Consider the following 18285-nt stretch of genomic DNA (forward strand, 5'->3'; position numbering starts at 1 on the left):
CTCTCCCTCCCTTCTTTCCTCTCTCCCTCCCTTCTTTCCTCCCTCCCTTTTTCCTTCCTCCCTTTTTCCTTCCTTCTTTCCTTCTCTCCTTCCTTCTTTCCCTCCCTCCCTCCCTCCTTTCCTCCTTCCCTCCTTCCCTCCCTCCTTCCTTCCTTTTCTCCTTCCCTCCCTCACTTCTTTCCTCCTTCTCACCTACACACACAGCCAGCCAGCCAGCCAGCCATCCATCCATTCATGTATCCACCTCCCTCCCCTCCTTCCTTCTTCTAATCCCTCCCCCTGCAGAGGAGAAATTTATTTTCCTGCTACCCTCCTCTCTACCTGAGGCCCTGAAATTGAGCTGACATAAGACAGAGTCCCAAGAGAAAAACAGTTTGTGGACACGTGGAGCACCTGTCCATGAAGAGTATCTCAAAATGTGGCTAGAGCTTGGGCTTGGATAGTGCCTCAGTGCAGGAACAGCACATCTGTAGAGAAGAGACAAGACAAAGGGAAAGGACTGTGAATTCCTGGACAGGTCAATTAGGAGGTGGCTGAGCTGCAGGAAAGGAACAGCAGCTGAAGGCTAGTCTGTTGGTGAAGCTGGCTCCATAGGTTCCTCCAGGGCAGAGCTGACAAGGGTCTAAAGCTGTTTCCAGTGATGAACTTCTGTCCTTCCTGGTGTGGTGGGGGTGGGTGCGCCGTCTGAATTTACGTCTTGCTTTGAGGCACACCGGCGGCGGGGTAAGGCAGCGAGCCGTTCTCCCACCTGTTTCTCCTCCATCGTCTTCGGCTCAGGACGGGCCTTATGCCCAGGTGGCATATTTTGGGGTGGCCTCTTCTGCCCCCGCTACTCCAGCCCTCCTTCCTTGCTCCTAGTGAATGATTTCTAACAGAGAGAATAATACGGCAAACATCTGTGTCCTCAACTGTATCAAGTTTGACCTTGTGCCGCAGTTGCTGGAACTGCTTTCAGAAGTGCCTGGCTCAAAGCGACGTGGTCAGCGCAGCCCACCCTGACTTCCTCTGAGAGGGAACTGCTCTCCTGCGTTGGGCCTGTGCCCTTCCAGTTGACTGCTTCTGCGCCATTACGCAGGGTGGAAATGCCCATGTACCGTCTGCGGGACTGTGTGACATCTTTCCAGCCTTTATCTGGAAATGATTGTATATAGTTTGAATCCTTCCGCAAATTGCCTTCCTTTTGCACAGTGTTACGTTTCGGGGATCATCCGCATGCAGCTTGGGTTCATTCATTGTCACGGCTGTGGAGTTCATGGGAATGAAGAGACCACAGCTTGATCAAGTGGTCCCTAAACAGTCAGGGTGACCATGCATTTCCATGTGCTGCTTTGGCAGGGAACAATCTTAGATGCTTTTCCGCATGCAAGTGGCCTCACCCTTCCCTACAGAATACACCCAGAAGTGGAATTGCTGGTTCAGCACGGCCCTTCCTCCACCAGTCCACGCCATCGCCGGGGTCAAGTCAACTTTTATCCAACCCTTTCTGCACTCCTGCCCTGCAGAGGTGGAGGATGCCATAGATGCAGCCACCAAATAGTGGATGGCTGTCCCCAGAGTTCAGTCTGTGTCCTTCTTGAAAGCCTTGGTCTGGCTGTGTGCTGTGACTCACACCTGTAATCCCAGCACTTTGGGAGGCCAAGGCAGGTGGGTCACCTGAGGTCAGGAGTTTGAGACCAGCCTGACCAACATGGAGAAACCCTGTCTCTACTAAAGATACAAAATTAACTGGGTGTAGTGGTGCATGCCTGTAATCCCAGCTACTTGGGAGGCTGAGGCAGGTGAATCATTTGAACCCGGGAGGCGGAGGTTGCGGTGAGCCGAGATCGCGCCATTGCACTCCAGCCTGGCTGACGAGTGAAACCCCATCTCAAAAAATAAAGCCTTGGTGTAAGGTGGCCCTTGGCAACCTGACCTGACTCTTTGTGGGGTAATTTTTATTGCACTTGACCTTGAGGAAGTTGCACTCTCAGCTGCCCCTGCCTCTTGGGGACCCCCGAGTCTGATGGCTGCAGTCTGCTCATGACTCGGGTTCCTCTCCAGTCCTGGTCTGGGAGGTTCTCTCATCTGTGAGCCTGGCCCTGGCTTTTTGCTCTGTTTTTACGTGGTACCTATCATTGCCCTGTGTTTAAAGCAGAGGGGGTTATTATAGCATGAACTTGCCGCCATTCTGACCTGTGTTTCTTCCTCTCCTGCAGCTCTGTCCTCCAAGGAAAACAAAAGGCAGCCTTTTTTCTTACCTTGAGCAGCTCAGATGGCCTTGGTGGACCTCTGCTTCATCTTTGTAAGCTGTGGTCATCCCGGGCTAGCTCAGGCTCCTTTTGAGTGCTGGGATTTCATGGCTCTGGTACCAGAGTTTGCAGGGTTTTTCTGGATCCTGGCTGCTGCCTCTTGCTCAGGCTCCAGGGAGGGCAGGCAGTGCTGACTCGTGTCCACTCTTTGGGATTTGTACGTGTGCATACACGGAGCCCTCGGCTGGCGGTCACACCAGCAGACACGACTGTGAAAGCAAGTCCACCACGTGTGTTCCAGTGCCAGCGTCCACCTTGCCCCTGGGTTTTCTTTCATTTTCACATTTCCTGTTCTTTGTCTTCCTTCTTCCCACTTCGAAGACACAGGCAGCCATGCCGCGCAGCCCAACATCCAGTGAGGACGAGATGGCCCAGAGCTTCTCCGACTACTCCGTGGGGTCGGAGTCAGACAGCTCCAAAGAAGAGACCATCTACGACACGATCCGGGCCACTGCGGAGAAGCCGGGCGGTGCCAGGACGGAGGAGAGCCAGGGCAACACGCTGGTGATCCGCGTCATCATCCATGACCTGCAGCAGACGGTGAGCCTTGTGGTCTGCTCTTTGGTTCCCATCTGGATGATGTCACCTGTGGCTTGAACACCAGAGGGCTGCTCTGGTCCTCCCCGGACCCACGGTCCCGACTTCTCCAGGCACACCGTGCTCCTTCCTTGCTCCATACTTCTGCCCCTCTCCCCGCAGGCTCCCTCCCGTGCCCGCCTCCCCTCCCTGCTACCACTGGCCTCACATCATGTTGTCGTGGTCACTGTCCCTGCCTCCATCCACAAACATTCTCTGAGCGTCTGCTATGTACCAGACCTGAGGCAAGGGGCCCAGAGATGGAGAGGAGCATTTCACAGCCTTGCAGAGGAAACCCAGGCAGCAGGCGCACCTGCCACTGGCTTCTAGCACCAAGTGCAGGAGGCTCTCAGGCCTCGCCCTGCCTCTTCCTGGTGCCGGACTCCACCATGCCCGAGGGGCAGGGTCCCATGCTCCCCCACTTCCAGGGGGTACAGCTCTGAGCACTCCTCCCCACGTGGCTACTGTCTGCCTCCTCCTGTCCCTCCAGCCCTGGGCCCAGTGTCATTCCTGTGCCCCCCAGAGCCCTCAGGCTGCCCTGGCCCACGCTGGCTGGGCCCTGGACATCTGTCCTTATGCCTGGGGGTCCCCATTGTTGGATTTGCCTCCCCGAGGAGGACGATGGCCCCTGGGAACTGGGGCTGTCTGTAAAGGGGACCTTCGTGTGCAGAGGAAGGGGTGTGGCTTTATCTTCTGCCTGAATCCACCTGAGCAAGCTGGGGGCCGGTTGCCCAGCCGCGTTCCCTCTTCCTCACAGCAGGGACTGTGCTGCACGTGATTTCAAATCGGAGGTGTGGGACAGAGCTGGAAGCATGGAGCAAACATCATGGTTGCGGACAGGCGCCTAGTAGGGTTGGCCTGTGAGCATTTCACACGCCGTCTGTCCACCTGGGGAAGCGGGTGGGGGTGACAGTAGTAGGGGCAGTTGGTACGAAGCCCTTTTGCTGTGGAGTAGAACATGGTGGACATCTGAGAGTTAGGACTCAGAGGGGCATCTGGGTGAGGCTCCTGAGAGTCTCCATCTGTGCTTTCTAGAAGGGTCTCCTGGGGCCTCAGTGGGCTGGGAGGACCCTTCTCATTTTAGCTTTGGGTGAAAGGGACGAGGAGAGGTGGGCTGGCGGTGTAGGCTGCTGCAGGTGCTTGAGGAGGCGAGCCCAGTGCTCCGCATCCACCCTGACTCTGAGTATAGTCTCCTGTCCCCAGCCGCGATGGGGAAGGGAGGCCCAGGTGCTGGTGATCGGGGAAGCATTGTGCTGCCCACTGGCTGTGTTGCTGGTGCCTCACTTGGTGCCCATCCAGGGTCCCAGTTCCTGGTATTGTGGAGGGGCTAAGTAAGAGATGCCCTGGGGTTAGCACCTCTCAGGGCTTGGTCCCCAGCGAGGGCTAAATGTGTGTCTCCTCTTCCCCCAGTGCCAGCAGCTTGCAGTCCAGCAGGGACCCTCTGCTCAGCCTACCCCCAGCCCTGCTCCTTCTGGGAGAGACGCTAACTGGGCTGAGGGGGCTAACACATGCCTTCTAGGGATGTGCTCAGCCAAGTGGCTTCACCGTCTAGGACAAGCTTGTCCAAACCAAGGCCCGTGGGCCACATGCAGCCCAGGACGGCTTTGAAAGTGACTCAACACAAATGCATAAACTCCCTGAAAATATTCTGAGAGGTTTTTTTTTTTTTTTTTTTTGCAACTTTTTTCTTCTTTTTAGCTTATCAGCTCTCTGTAGTGTTAGTGTATTTTATGTGTAACCTAAGACAATTCTTCTTCCCATGTGGCCCAGGGAAGCCAAAAGATTAGACACCCATGGTGGGGGAAGCTCAGGGTGGCCTGATGCCCCAGAGCTCATCTGGCCATGCCACGGGGCCCAGGGGCTGCCCTGGTAGTACAAAGGCTGTTCAGGAGGATAGGCGTGGTCTTTTGGAGTTCCTTCTTCTGTGTTATTTAATGCCTCTTATAAAAGCTATAAATGATTATTATATAAAGATCAAGTAATGCAGGAAAGCACAAATGCCAGACTCAGCAGTGGAGGTCACATCAACACTTGTGGACCCCCATTCCGACATACCTCTCTGCAGGATTACAGGCAATGGGTGGATGTGTATATGGATAGAAATACCTTGGTAAATGTGGGCTCAAACCACACACGCTCTTGAGAAATGAACATCATCAATGTTATTTTATCTGAGTATAAGAGGAGAAAAAGATGGTGAAGGAAATGCTTCTTTTATTTTTTTTTTTTTGTCACAAGAGACTTTTTTCCAGCTAAATCTGTGAAGTTAAAAGAAGTGATTATGAAACACTGGAAGGCTGGAATTTGTTTTGTTTTTTATTACAGTTTTTTTGCCTTCTCACTGTGTCCTCTTCCTATATGGTTTAGGGGTAAACTAAGCTCATTGCTGTAATAAAAGGCCTCCAAATGTCAGGCACTTAACATATCAATGCTTTAGTTTTTTCTCTTTTCTCAGTCCACCTGGTTTGGCAGGATGGACAGGTGGGAAGTTCTGATCCAGACAGACATTCAGGGACCCAGACTCTTTCCATTCGATAGCTGGACCATTCCCTGGAGCTCTGGAATCTTCCACAGGGTCCTCTGTATCTGCCCAGAAGATAAGAGAGGAAGAGACAGAACTTGTAAAGTGCATCATCTTCCCTGGTTTCATGAGGAGGTTGCACCTGACTGCAGAGTAGGCTGGGAAACGCAGTGGAGGTCTGAGCCCAGGAAGAAAAGGGCATCAGTTTGGTGAATGAGTAGCTAGTTATGTGTGCAAGGGTGCACCCACGCGCGCGCACACGCACTTCCCCTCCCCCACCTCCTGAGCCTTGCTGGGTGTGGACAGTGACTTCTCGCACGTTGTCACTCTCCCTCCCACTTACTATCCGCCATGCCTCCAGGGCGCGCAGCCGCTCTCTCTGTCTTGAGGGGGTCGCTGCCGTCAGTTGTCTTTGCAGTGGCCTTTACTTTTGCCGGATCCTTTTCTGGTTGTTGTTTTGTCTTTAATCGGAGGGAATTCATTGTTCAGTGGGATTTTTTAGGAAGAGTTCCTGAGAGCAGTGCTTTCTCAGCGAATGGACGGTCGATGCTCATTAGCTGTGGTACTTGTGTTCTAAAAAGCTGCCACAGATGCTGAATGAGTGACGCCTTGGCCATTGCTCCCAGGGGAAGTGCAGGGTTTGATTCCTACAAGCCCCTGGTCGCATGTTTGACCATAGGTCAGTACGCAGTCTTGCTTTATGTGTGTTGCTGTTTAAAGATGCCTTATTTAATATGTAATGGTGATTCATTAACATGGAACTCACAGCCAACAGTGCTTTCCCGCAGGCCTCAGTGAAGCTTCTCTGGCACGTTTTCTGTGTGAAGCTCATGACAGCCTTCTTGCCTTAGGGACAAGTAGACAGCACTTCAGCCCTTCACTAGGGCCCCTCTTAAATGGCAAAGTCACCAAGAGAAAGCACAAACAATGTGAGAATCATGACACTCTGTGGGCTGCAGTCAGATGCCTGTTTGCAAGGTGAGAGCTGAGACAGAAAGTCGGACCACGACCTTGTTCACCCTCCCGTGGGAACCCGCGCATCGGGCAACTGAAACGTTTGGCTGTTTTGTGCGAAAAGCATTGCTTTTGGGGTTACAAATAAATTTTAGTGAGTAGGCACACCCCCAATCCAAAATTCATGCATAGTGAGGATTGGCTGTGTTTTGAAAATGTCAACTTGTTCCCTCCGGCTTGAAAACTCTTTTCTTCTGTGGGTTTTTTGTTTGTTTGTTTTTTGAGACAGAGTCTCTGTCACCCAGGCTGGTGTGCAGTGGCGCGATCTCCACTCACTGCAACCTCCACCTCCCGGAATCAAACGATTCTCCTGTCTCAGCCTCCCAAGTAACTGGGATTACAGGTGCCTGCTGCCACGCCCAGCTAATTTTTTTGTATTTTTTTAGTAGAGATGGGATTTCACCATGTTGCCCAGGCTGGTCTTGAACTCCTGACCTCAGGTGATCCACCTGCCTCAGTCTCCCAAAGTGCTGGGATTGCAGGCGTGAGCCACCATACCTGACCTCCTCTGTATTTTTGAGTCACAATTTCCCGTCTGCGGGGATGTTGTTTGATTGTTTTCTTGCCCTGAACGTTGCTTTGAATACATCTGAGGCCAACAGATTTATTTTTTCCATCTCATAGGTGACTTTTTGTTTTGGACTAGATTCCTAAAGAAGTAGCTTCCATTGCTGGACCAGGAAGTGTTTGGTGTTGGGCATTCTTGGTTTTTCCTAGAAAAACTTTCTCTCTGAAGATTCTGTTTAAGGACGTTTTCATTTTAATGATTTTTCCTGTGTTTTGTTACTTTTTCTGTGTTATCGGTTGGATCTTTTATTTCAGGGATAGTAATTATGCCTATATTGGATTTTCCTTGTTCATATCTGTTATCTTTTTCTCTAATTGCTTTAATTGCTTGGCATTTTTCTGTTTGTTTGCCGTTCTTTTTTTTTTTTTTTTTTTTTACAATGTTGGTCAGACTGACCTCCAACTCCTGACCTCAGGTGATCTGCCCACTATCTCAGCTCACGGCAACCTCTGTCTCCCGCCTCCCAGATTCAAGCGATTCTCCTGCCTCAGCCTCCTGAGTAGCTGGGATTACAGCCACCCACCACCACACCCGGATAATTTTTTTCTTTTAATTTTTAGTAGAGAGGGGGTCTCACCATGTTGGCCAGGCTGGTCTCGAACTCCTGACTTCAAGTGATTTGCCCACCTCAGCCTCCCAACGTGCTGTCAGCCTTGAGGTAGACAGCACTGTGAGCATCTTTATTGAAGGATAACACACCTGTCCAGAGGGCGTGTGTCCCATGTGCTCAGACGGAGCACAGCGTGTAACCTGCAGGCGGAGGAAGGCGCAGGGCACCAGCCAGCCCCGGGAGCCCCACTGCCCCCTCCTAGTCATGGGGAGGGTTTATGTTTAATCCCAGTTTACAGATGGGAACAGGAGGGTCAGACTCCAGAGCCAGTGAGGGGCAGAGCCAGTGTCCCGGGGGTTCCCAGCCTTGGGCCTTGAAATCTGCTGGGTGGAAGCCCTGGGATGCTGGCATTGGCTGCACCACCAACTGCTTGGTGCTGGGCAGAGCCAGTGTCCTGGGGGTTCCCAGCCTTGGGCCTTGAAACCTGCTGGGTGGAAGCCCTGGGATACTGGCGTTGGCTGTGCCACCAGCTGCTTGGTACTGGGCTGATTTGCACCTGCAAGTCGGATTCCTGGCAGGAAGGCGGCCAGCAGGCAGCGCTGTGTTCGAAGCAGCCCCGGCCCCAGTCGTCCCAGCGTGAGTCAGACTCACATGCCCCCTCGCCATTCACTCTGCTTTTGGGCGAGGGTCTGAAGGTCTGAGCCTCGGGGTTCCACCTGTTGGGACACAAACACCACTTGTGAAGTGAGCCATTGCGGGTTGGCGTCCAGCCCGGGGAGCACCCACAAGGGGCCCATTACTGTTTCCGTTCTCCTGAGTCCACCCTCCTGGAGGTGCCACCCACACTCGGAGGCTCTCATCAGCCACACAGGAGGGAGGCCCTGGTCATCGCAGCCATCGAGGTCCTCCATCGGCAGTGGGGCAAGGGTGTCGGGAGATCAGGGGCCTCCTACACCCGGCCGGACCCGGCCTCCCTGCCTGTTTGACGCTGTCCTTGACAGCGTCAAGGGGTCGTCTTCCCCTTGCAGGGCAGGGGTTGTTTCTCCAGCAGGTGTTCTGCCCACTTTGCTAGAGACACTGGAGACCTGTTGGAGTGACGGATGGAGCCACAGCTCTGCTCCAGCCCAGATTTAATCTGTAGCACCTCCTCGTGAAAGCCTTCAGTGTTTAGTCTCCACTCGTGGGAGCCTGGTTGTTTCTGGAACCTTCTGAAGACCACTTTGCTTCACTCTGTTCAAGGCAAACAAAGCCCCTGGAGGCTAAAACCAGAAATCCTCTGGGTGTGAGCTCTCAGCAACAAAGCAGACATTGTTCCCGTGTGAAATCCCTTGTGGGGCTGAGTCCTCTGTGTAGCCAGGGACACGAGACAGTTCCCGGAACCGTGCCTGGAGGAGCCAGCCAGGAGCTGCCGAGTGAGTGTGCACCGAGGCCCCAGTGCCCGCCAGCTGGGAGTTGGTCCTGGAGAAGCACCTGGGCAGCCCCTCTTCTCCCCAGATGCTGCCCCTCCTCCCCTGCTGTCCGGGCCCACTGCTGCTGGCCGAGTGAGTGCTGTTTCTGAGCCTCACCCTCCAGTGGGACTGAAGCTTTAAGTCATTGAGTGAGAGCCTCTAGCAGTGCCCATGACCCTTCAGGCACAACCAGAGCCCTCACTTGAATAGTCTTGTGTGGGCGGGCTTCCCAGGCCATGCAGGGAGTGGTGGGGTGGGCTCTGGGCACAGGGAGGGCAGCATCTCTGCGTCCTCTGAAATGCGCTGTGGTGGAGCGCTGGCACCGGACATTCAGTGTGGCCTTTTACACAAGTGGCATGTGCCAAAATCAATACAAACTACGGTGAGCTCTGTTATTTCTAGGGGGGCGTGAATGAGGAAGAGGGAAGAAAACGGGCCCCATGGCCCGAAGCGGTTTCTCTTTTAATCCACAGTGAATGCCATGTTGCAAGGAGAGCAGAGAAGAAAATAGAATGGGGCTGCAGTGGCCTTTCTCGGGCTCTCCTGGGGTGTGTACGTCAGCCCCACGTCTGCCTCTCCCCAAGGACTGGCACCGACTAGCTCAGCTGTCACTCTGAGGGCCGAGCTCTGCAACCTGGCCCACCTCCCGGCAGACGCTTTGGGAAAACGAGTGTCCCGTTCTGTGCTTGAGTCAGTGCTTCCATTTGTAAAGCAGGTGCATCTTCAAGTGGGGTACTTCATTTAGGAAAAAGCGTTTGCACTGCCATCCTGACCCCCTCAAAGACCACACATTGTCACTCAGCTGTCCTCCCTCTCTCCCCACCCATACATCAATGCTCATTAATACCTTTGCCATGCTGGGAGGCCCCTGCCCTCTCATTCCCCCTGTGCTGCCTCACCCTGTGGCACACACCTGCTGACAGGGATGTCCTCTCGTCTGTCTGCTGCTTCCAAATGGACTCTCAGATTTTTCTCTTTCTTTCTTTCCTTCCTTCCTCCCTCCCTCCCTCCCTCCCTTCCTTCCTTCCTTTCTTTCTTTTCTTTCCTTCTTTCCTTCTTTCTTTCCTTCCTTCCTTCCTTCCTTTCTTTCTTTTTTTTTTTTTTTTGAGATAGGGTCTTGCTCTGTCACTCAGGCTAGAGTTCAGTGATGCAGTCATGACTCACTGCACTCTTGGCTCAAGGGGTCCTCCTGCCTCAGCTTCTGAAGTGCACACCACCACACTGGGAATTTGTTTTTTCTTTTTAGTAGAGACAGGGTCTCACTATATTGTCCAGAGAGGTTTCGAACTCCTGGGCTCAAGTGATCCTCCCATCTCAGCCTCCCAAAGTGCTGGGATTACAGGCATGAACCACCACACCCAGGCTGATATGCTTGATTCCAAAGTGACCTTGGCCTGCCTGCTTATTATTGTGGATTAAAATAGAACCCCAGGAGCAAGGAGGTTTCACCTCCTCCTCCTTCAGGATTTAATCCCTTCTTTTTGGTCACAGACACATAATTACTGCATTTGCATTTCGTATTTGAGGATTCCTCTGCTTTTGAATATTGGGAGGACTCTACCTGTCCTGGCAACGTCTGAGCCTATCTTCCCCTCCTGTACCTGGGGCTGGCTCCTCATCCTCAGAGACCATGAGGCACCCGCCCATTGTGAGAGGGGGCTCTGGACGGCCGGTGCAGGGGTGGTTTGTTACCGTTAGAAGCTGCATTTGGAAGCTTTGCTGTGTTGAGTGTGCCCCCCGCCACCCCATTGTGAGAGGGAGCTCTGGACAGCTGGTGCAGGAGTGTGGTTTGTTACCGTCAGAAACGGCGTTTGGAAGCTTTGCTGTGTGAGAGTGCCCCCCCTCCCCGCCCCATTGTGAGAGGGCTGGTGCAGGGGTGTGGTTTGTTACCGTCAGAAGTTGTGTTTGGATGCTTTGCTGTGTGTGTGTCTGACTCCTTGTTCCTGGCCCCTGCGAGGTGAGAGCTGGGTGTCGTCTACTAGGAGTTGATGGAGTTTGTGTGTCTGGGAGATTGGCGGCTTGGGTGGCCGTGATCCTGAATGGTAGCCTCTTAATTCCACTTCAGGAAGGTTTGTTCTTGACTCCTTCAGGTGGATTTTTCCAGGTAGAAAGCCGGTTCTGGTCAGATTTACCTTCTGCTGTGTTCTCCTCAACACCTGGGCCTGCTGGGGAGTAGGTGGCAGGAGGGCTCCTTGGCCTCCACCCACCCACCTACCCACCTACTCAGCCAGCCAGCCAGCCAGCCAGCCAGCCAGCCATCCATCCATCCATCCACCGACCCACCTACCCGTCCGTCCGTCCGTCCGTCCGTCCGTCCGTCCATCCATCCATCCATCCATCCATCCATCCATCCATCCATGCATCCACCCAGCCACCCACCTACCCAGCCACCCATCCACTCATCCTCCTACCCACCTCACCCCTCCCTCACTCCCTCCATCCACTCATTCACCCATCTATCCATTCTCTTGATTATAGAAATAAATGGTTAGGATCTTTGGTCTCCACTTTGAGTAGCCCTGCCATGTCCTTTGTAGTATGTATTTGGATTACCTCTTGAGGAGGTGGAAGGCATAGAATCTGATTTCCTTTGTGGTTTCATTAACTGGTTGCTAAGACCAAAGAGAGTGCCGCTCCCCAGCCCCTCAGCCTTCCCTCTGCCTCCACTGTCTCTGTAATACAGCAATGAAGACTAGCCTCCCTGTCCTTAAGAGGAGTGGTTTACACTTGACTGTTTTAATCAAGAAATTGGTGCATTACAAATTGTTTAAAACAAAAGGGAAGGCCCTGGGGCTCTCCAGTGGAAGTTACCATGGAAAGTCGAGCCTTGATCATATTGGTTATCATTCATGTCACAGGGCGCCCTCCATAAAGGCAGAGAAGAACTTTATTTTCTTACACATCATTTAAAACAAATATTGTAAGGACTGTATGTGGACCCTTCCTCTGTTACGTATTGAGATCGAGCTTTGTACGTGGGAGAGATTGCCCCAGTTTGCAGGGGTCTCCGTAGCCTGCACGGGAAACGTCTGACTTGAGGTGCTCTTCTGCCTCAGCTTAGAGTTAATATCTTAAATCTCATGGAGAAAATAATGTATGGGAAAAGTGGCTTTGGTCTGGAATTACTACACGTTCTGTAGCAAAGCTCTGTAAATCCCACACTGTGGGGGGAGTATTGTAGTTTGAGGCCATGCTGGTGAGGAGTAGCCGTCCCTTCTTTGCTGCCATCCCAATCTGGTAAGGCTTATCCAGAGGGTGGCAATACCAGGGCCACAGATCATCAGTTTTTACTTTTCTGTGTTCAATCCAAGGGTGGGGCTTTTTTCCAGCATCTTTGCTCTGAGGTTGGACCTGGGCAATTTCTCCAGCCTGGCTCCGACTCTGCCTCCCCGCCAGCCTCCACCCTTCCCTCGCTGCCCTCCCTTCTGGGTGGACGAGGCCTCCCGCATCACAGCTTCCGAGCAGCATCTGCGTCCCAGCAGCAGCCTCACCAGCCTCTGTGGCCTCGTCTTTAATCCACTTTCTGACCTCCTGCTGGCTTAATCTTCCTGACTCACAGCTCCGTCTGTGTGCTGCCGGGATCGAGTTGAACTCATTAGCTCGGTCTCGGGGACCCCCTTAATCCCCGCTCCTCCTCTTGCAGCTGTGTGGCTCTGGAAACGATCTGGAGTTTTGGAGCGTTCCTCTTTGGGCGTGGGGGTGCTAATGCCACCTCCTGGAGAACATAAGGAAGAGATGATGTGTTTAACGCACTTACGAGCCAGGCTGTGGGTGCGTAGTAAGTGTTTTGTGTCTGCAGTCAGGACTTTTTAATTATAACTCCCCTCGATGGCTGCCTGTTACTTCATTTCAATTTACTGCTCCTAAAGGGATTTCTCTAGCCAGCATCTGGTCTCTGCTTTACGATGGCACTGCCTGAAATCATGGCTATGGAAAGAGGAAGATTAAGTCACCCCCAAGGAGTCCATGGACCACTGGCAGCACCAAGCAGTGTCTCCCAGTTTAGCATCCCCTTGACAATAGCAGAGACAGGCAGGCAGCCTCTTTACTAATCGCCCGGAGTTACGGTGTGCCCACCCCTTCGCCACAGCATCCAGCGGCTGCCATGAAGCTTTCACTGTGTGAAAAATGTTCTAATTGGAAAAACGAATCCATGGCTACGTTACCCTTTATTGTCATTTACACATGCAGAAACGCTAAGCCTGACCCTTGGACCTCAGCACCCCCTGACCAGGCTGTCCTTCTGAGTCAAGGTCACCCCGTATTTCCCTGTTCCATTGACATCTCTGATTTCAGCTTCGGGTGTTACCCGTGCGAGAGTCTTAGTGTTTGCCACCACGCGTACCAGCCCAGTGGGCCTCTGTCCGCAGTAAGAAGTATTATCTCATTTGGATAATTGCATTTGGGAATAAACCAATTGGAGTTTGGGGTGACCCTGACGTCGGTTGTTCGTCAGAGGCGCGCAGGTACACAGACTGCACGTGAACGGCTATCAAAGGCCCGAAGACACTTGCGTGCACCTTTCCATGGCCCCTACCAAGCTTGTGTTTATCATGGGCCCTTGAAAATTGCATCATGCAGAAATTGATGATGACAGAAAGCATCGTGGCAGAGGAACTTCTGAATGTGAAATGCGCTTCTTCGTAATGAATGATGTGCTCAGAAACTTAGATTTCGTTCTGGCTTTCCTGAGTTCTTGCCCAACGCTGCTTACATGCGTTTGCAGAGCTGGCATCTTGACTGTTCCGGGTGTCTGCGTTTCTGGCTCCAGATCCTGAATAGGGAATGTCCCCGTGGGGCCACGACCTGCGTTGCCCTGGCATTTCCTCCCCCTTGTTCTCTTGGCTTTCCCTGGGCTGGTTGGGTAGAAGTCAAGAGGAAGGTGGATGTAAGTCTCACCTGAGAAAGGTGAATTAGCAGATGCCGTAGAGGTGGAGGTTCCTGAATCCATCTGTGTAATCCGAGCCTCGTGTTGTGGATGGCCCTTTCCACAGCCTTCAGATAACCCACGGCAATAAGACCTATTTTATATGGTATAATATTTACCATTTTCTCAAGCTTTGTCTAGACACTCTCTCGCCCTCACTACTATCTTCCAAAATCAGCTGTCATCGTCGCCATTTTACGGGACCCAAAACAGATTTGGAAAGCAGTTTAGTCTCTCACAGGAAACTCTCTTGCTACGTTGCTATAAATCAAAACAGCCTGGCCCAGGAAGCTCCTGTGACCCCCCGCAGGCCAGACACTTTTCGGTGCGGGTTTGCTGATCCACCATGGTTTACGTGTCTTACTCATCAGTGCAGACGTGTGCCCCCACAGGCAGGTGGTGGCCCTTGGTGGGTTGCAGAGACTCGCCTGTGGTCGTTCAGTGCTGTGGGCTAAGTCTGTTCCCCACCAAAATTCCTATATCGAATGAAGTCGTCACCTAGGACCTCAGAATGAGACTTTGTTTGGAGATTGGGTTTTTACAGAGGCAATCAAGTTAAATGAAGTTGTTAAGAGTGGGTCCTGGTCCCATCAGAGTGGAGTCCTTAAGAGGAGGTGAGGACACAGACACGCACAGAGAGACAACCACCTGAGGACACAGAGAGAAGGCGGCCGTCTGCAAGCCAGGAAGAGAGGCCTCTGTAGGAACCAGCCCTGCAGACATCTTGATCTCAGACTTATGGCTTCCAGAGTGGTTTGAGCAGCCTGGTCTGTGGTGCTTTTTGCCGTGGCAGCCCGAGTGACTCATAACTCAGCATGAGTGACAGACTCAGGCCAAACACAGCTGCCTCTGCCTGTCTCCAGTGACTGCATTCTGCCCACAGTTGTGTAGTCTCAGTTCTTAGTCTCTCACCTTGCAGAATACTTGTAACTCATGGGAACCAAGTGCGAGTGGCTTTCCCTCACTCTCTCCATTTTTTTCTTTTGTTTTGAGTCAGGGTCTTGCTCTGTCACCCAGGCTGGAATGCAGTGATGCAATCATAGTTCACTGCAGACTCAACCTCCTAGCTCAAGGGACCTTCCTATCTCAGCCTCCAGAGTAGCTGGGGCTACAGACATGTACCACCGTGTCTGGCTCATTTTTTAAACTCTTTATTTTTTGGTAGAGACTGTTTCCATATGTTGCGTAGCCTGCTCTTTGGTTTTGATTGGAGCTTGACCATGAACTGTGCTAAGAGGGGTGTAGGCGTATCATTCTGTTCAACAGCATGGCCAACCCTAGCTGTGCGACATACAGTTCTGCAGACCTCGGTGTCCTAGCCTCCGCTCGCAGGGTCATGGCTGTAGTTAACAGTCTGCACAGTCCACTGAGTACAAGCAAGGCTCAGTAGGCAGAAACTCCCATCAGTCCCGACGTGAAGTCCAGACCTTTCTTGACTGTTGGATGGTATCACCCAGGAGTGTTCCATGTCTGGAATGTTGATCCAGTGCCGTTCAATGCCATCCACGTTTACAAGCTATGGTTTGGTTATGCAAAGAAAAAGACAGAAATGGCCGGGCACGGTGGCTCATGCCTATAATCCCAGCACTTTGGGAGGCCGAGGCAGACGGATCATGAGGTCAAGAGATCGAGACCATGTTGACCAACTTGGCGAAACCCTGTCTCTACTAAAAATACAAAAATTAGCTGGGCATGGTGGCAGGTGCCCGTAGTCCCAGCTACTCTGGAAGCTGAGGCAGGAGAATTGCTTGAACCCAGGAGGCAGAGGTTGCAGTGAGCTGAGATTGCGCCACTGAACTTCAGCCTGGTGAAAGAGTGAGACTCCATCTCAAAAAAAAAAAAAAAAAAAAAAAAAAAAACCCCTGTCCTCAGGCAGCTTGGGCGAGGGCAGGGAGGAGCACTTAACTGTCTGGATGTTGGAGTGGTGCTGAGACAGATGTAGGGGGAGAGAAAGATGGGGAGGAGTAGGAGGGACAGGAAGATGTGGATGGTTCATTTGTGCTAGGACATAGCTCCCTTTTGTGGCTGAGGGCCTTTGTGGTATGAAGGGAACTTAGGGAGAACAGGCTGGCTCGAAGAAGTCCCGAGAACTTCTGAGGATCGGTGTGTGCATCATCACAAGACTGGTGTCAGCCACAGACTCCTCCTCTACAGCTCCTGACCGTGTCAGCCCTGTTCCACTCCGTCACTGCCCAGGTCTCATGCTGTATGCACTGCCTCTCTGGAGATAAAGGAGAAGCCTGATTTGGGTCTCGGAGATCTCGTTCTGTCCGCTTGCAGGCTTTCTGTGCCTTGAGCCACTTGGGCCAGGCACGCGGCAGATTTCAGAAGGATCTGGACATCATAGCCTTCAGGAGGTTGAGTGACAGAGGGACCGACTCCTGCCTGCCAGTTAGGAGAGAGCGAGGAGAAACATCCTGAGGCAAAATATGAAACTCAGTACTGCTCCCCACTTCCTGGGAGGCAGGAAATGCAGGGTGAAGAGGCCGAGACTCACGGGCTGGACAGGAAAGGGAGCAGGATCGGTCAGCTGGCCTGAGGGCCACAGGCAGTTGGAGCAGCTCCCTGTGTTCCCGCCCAGGATGCCCAGTGGTCAACTCAGCCTGCAGGAGGCCAGGGGGATGGCACCGTGAGACCTTGGCCCCGGTGGAAAGGATGAGTGTGGCTCCAGCTGGCAGACGCAGAGAGGATGACTGGTCCACCGGAGGCTGGGGCGTGGGGTTGTATGCAGCCTGGTAAGTCTGAACAAAGGGAGTATTTCTTCGGATCCAGAAATGACCTGAACATCAACATCCTCTTCAGTATTCTCAATGACTCACGTAACAGGCGTATCTTAGAGATAATGAGTCTGGTTCTGGACCACTGCAATAAAATGAATCTTGCAATAAAATGAGGCACACACATTTTTTGGTTTCCCAGTGCATGTAAAAGTTATATCTACACTCTAGTTTATTAAGTGTGTAATAGCATCATGTCTGAAAAAGTAATGTATATACCTTAATTAAAAAATACTTTGTTGTTAAAAATACTTGAGTCACCTGCATCTTCAGTGGCCTGTAATCTTTTTGCTGGTGGAGTGTCTTGCCTCATGTTGATGGCTGCTGACTGATCAGAATGGTGGTTGCTAAAGGTTGGGGTGGCTGTGGCAATTCTGTAAAATAAGACAGCAAAGAAGTTTGCTGCATTAATTGACTCACGAAAGATTTCTCTGTAGCATACGATGCTGTTTGATAGCATTTTACCCACAGTAAAACTTATTTCAAAATTGGATGAAATCTTCTCAAACCCTGCACTGCTTTGTCCACTGAATTTATGGAATATTCTAGATCATGTGTGGTCATTTCAACAGTGTTCACAGCATCTTCACCAGGAGTAAATTCCATCTTGGGAAACCACTTCCTCTGCTCATCCCAAAGAGGCAGCTCCTCATCCATTCAAGTTTTATCATGAGACTGCAGCAATTCAGTCTCATCTTCAGCCCGACTTCTAATTCCAGTTCTCTTGCTATTTCCACCACACCTGCAGTTCCTTCCTCCGCTGAAGGCTTGAACCCCTCAAAGTCATCTATGAAGATTGGAATCAACTTCTTCCAAACTTAATGTTGATATTTTCACCTCCTTTTATGAATCATGAATATTCTTTGCTGAGAGCGGTGGCTCACGCCTGTAATCCCAGCACTTTGGGAGGCTGAGGCGGGTGGATCACGAGGTCAGGAGATCAAGACCATCCTGGCTAACACGGTGAAACCCTGTCTCTACTAAAAATACAAAGAATTGGTCAGGTGTGGTGGCGGGCACCTATAGTCCCAGCTAGCTACTCAGGAGGCTGAGGCAGGAGAATCAGTTGAACCTGGGAGGCAGAGGTTGTGGTGAGCTGAGATCACGCCACTGCACTCCAGCCTGGGCGACAGAGTGACTCCAAAAAAAAAAAAAAAACCGTTTGTGAGAGTTGGAATCAACTTCTCCCCAACTTCATGTTGACATTTTCACTTCCTCTTACGACACATGAATATTCTTAATGGCATCTGGAATGCTCCATCTGAGGAATCTGGCAGCTATAGTCTTACAAGATATATTGTTAAATAATAAGACTTGAAAGTCGAAATTACTCCTGAATCCATGGACTGCAGAGTCGATACTGTGTATGCAGGCATGAAAACGTTTATCTCCTTTTGCATCTCCATCGGAGCTCTTGAGTGACAAGGTGCATTGTCAAGGAGCGGTAAAATTTGGAAAACAGTCTCTTTTTCTGAGCATTAGGTCCCAACAGTGGGCTTACAATATTCAGTAACGTGCTGTAAACAGATGTGCTGTCATCCAGGCTTTGTTGTTCCATTTATAGAGCATAGATAGAGTTGATTTAGCATAATTCTTTTTTTTTTCTTTTCTTTGGT

The 18285-nt window shown here is 51.7% G+C and overlaps 1 protein-coding gene across 1 annotated transcript in view; it reads left to right on the forward strand.

Annotated features, from left to right (window-relative positions):
* The window catches only part of SHANK2 (SH3 and multiple ankyrin repeat domains 2), a 688546-nt gene that overhangs the window by 73435 nt on the left and 596826 nt on the right, over window positions 1-18285 (forward strand). The window contains exon 3 of the mRNA XM_011930122.1: window positions 2610-2828. Coding sequence (XP_011785512.1) covers window positions 2622-2828 — 207 coding nt within the window. The 5' untranslated portion in view covers window positions 2610-2621. The remainder of the gene's footprint in view (window positions 1-2609; window positions 2829-18285) is intronic.

This window comes from Colobus angolensis, unplaced genomic scaffold (genome assembly GCF_000951035.1).
Source record: "Colobus angolensis palliatus isolate OR3802 unplaced genomic scaffold, Cang.pa_1.0 Scaffold84, whole genome shotgun sequence".
Lineage (NCBI taxonomy): Eukaryota > Metazoa > Chordata > Mammalia > Primates > Cercopithecidae > Colobus > Colobus angolensis.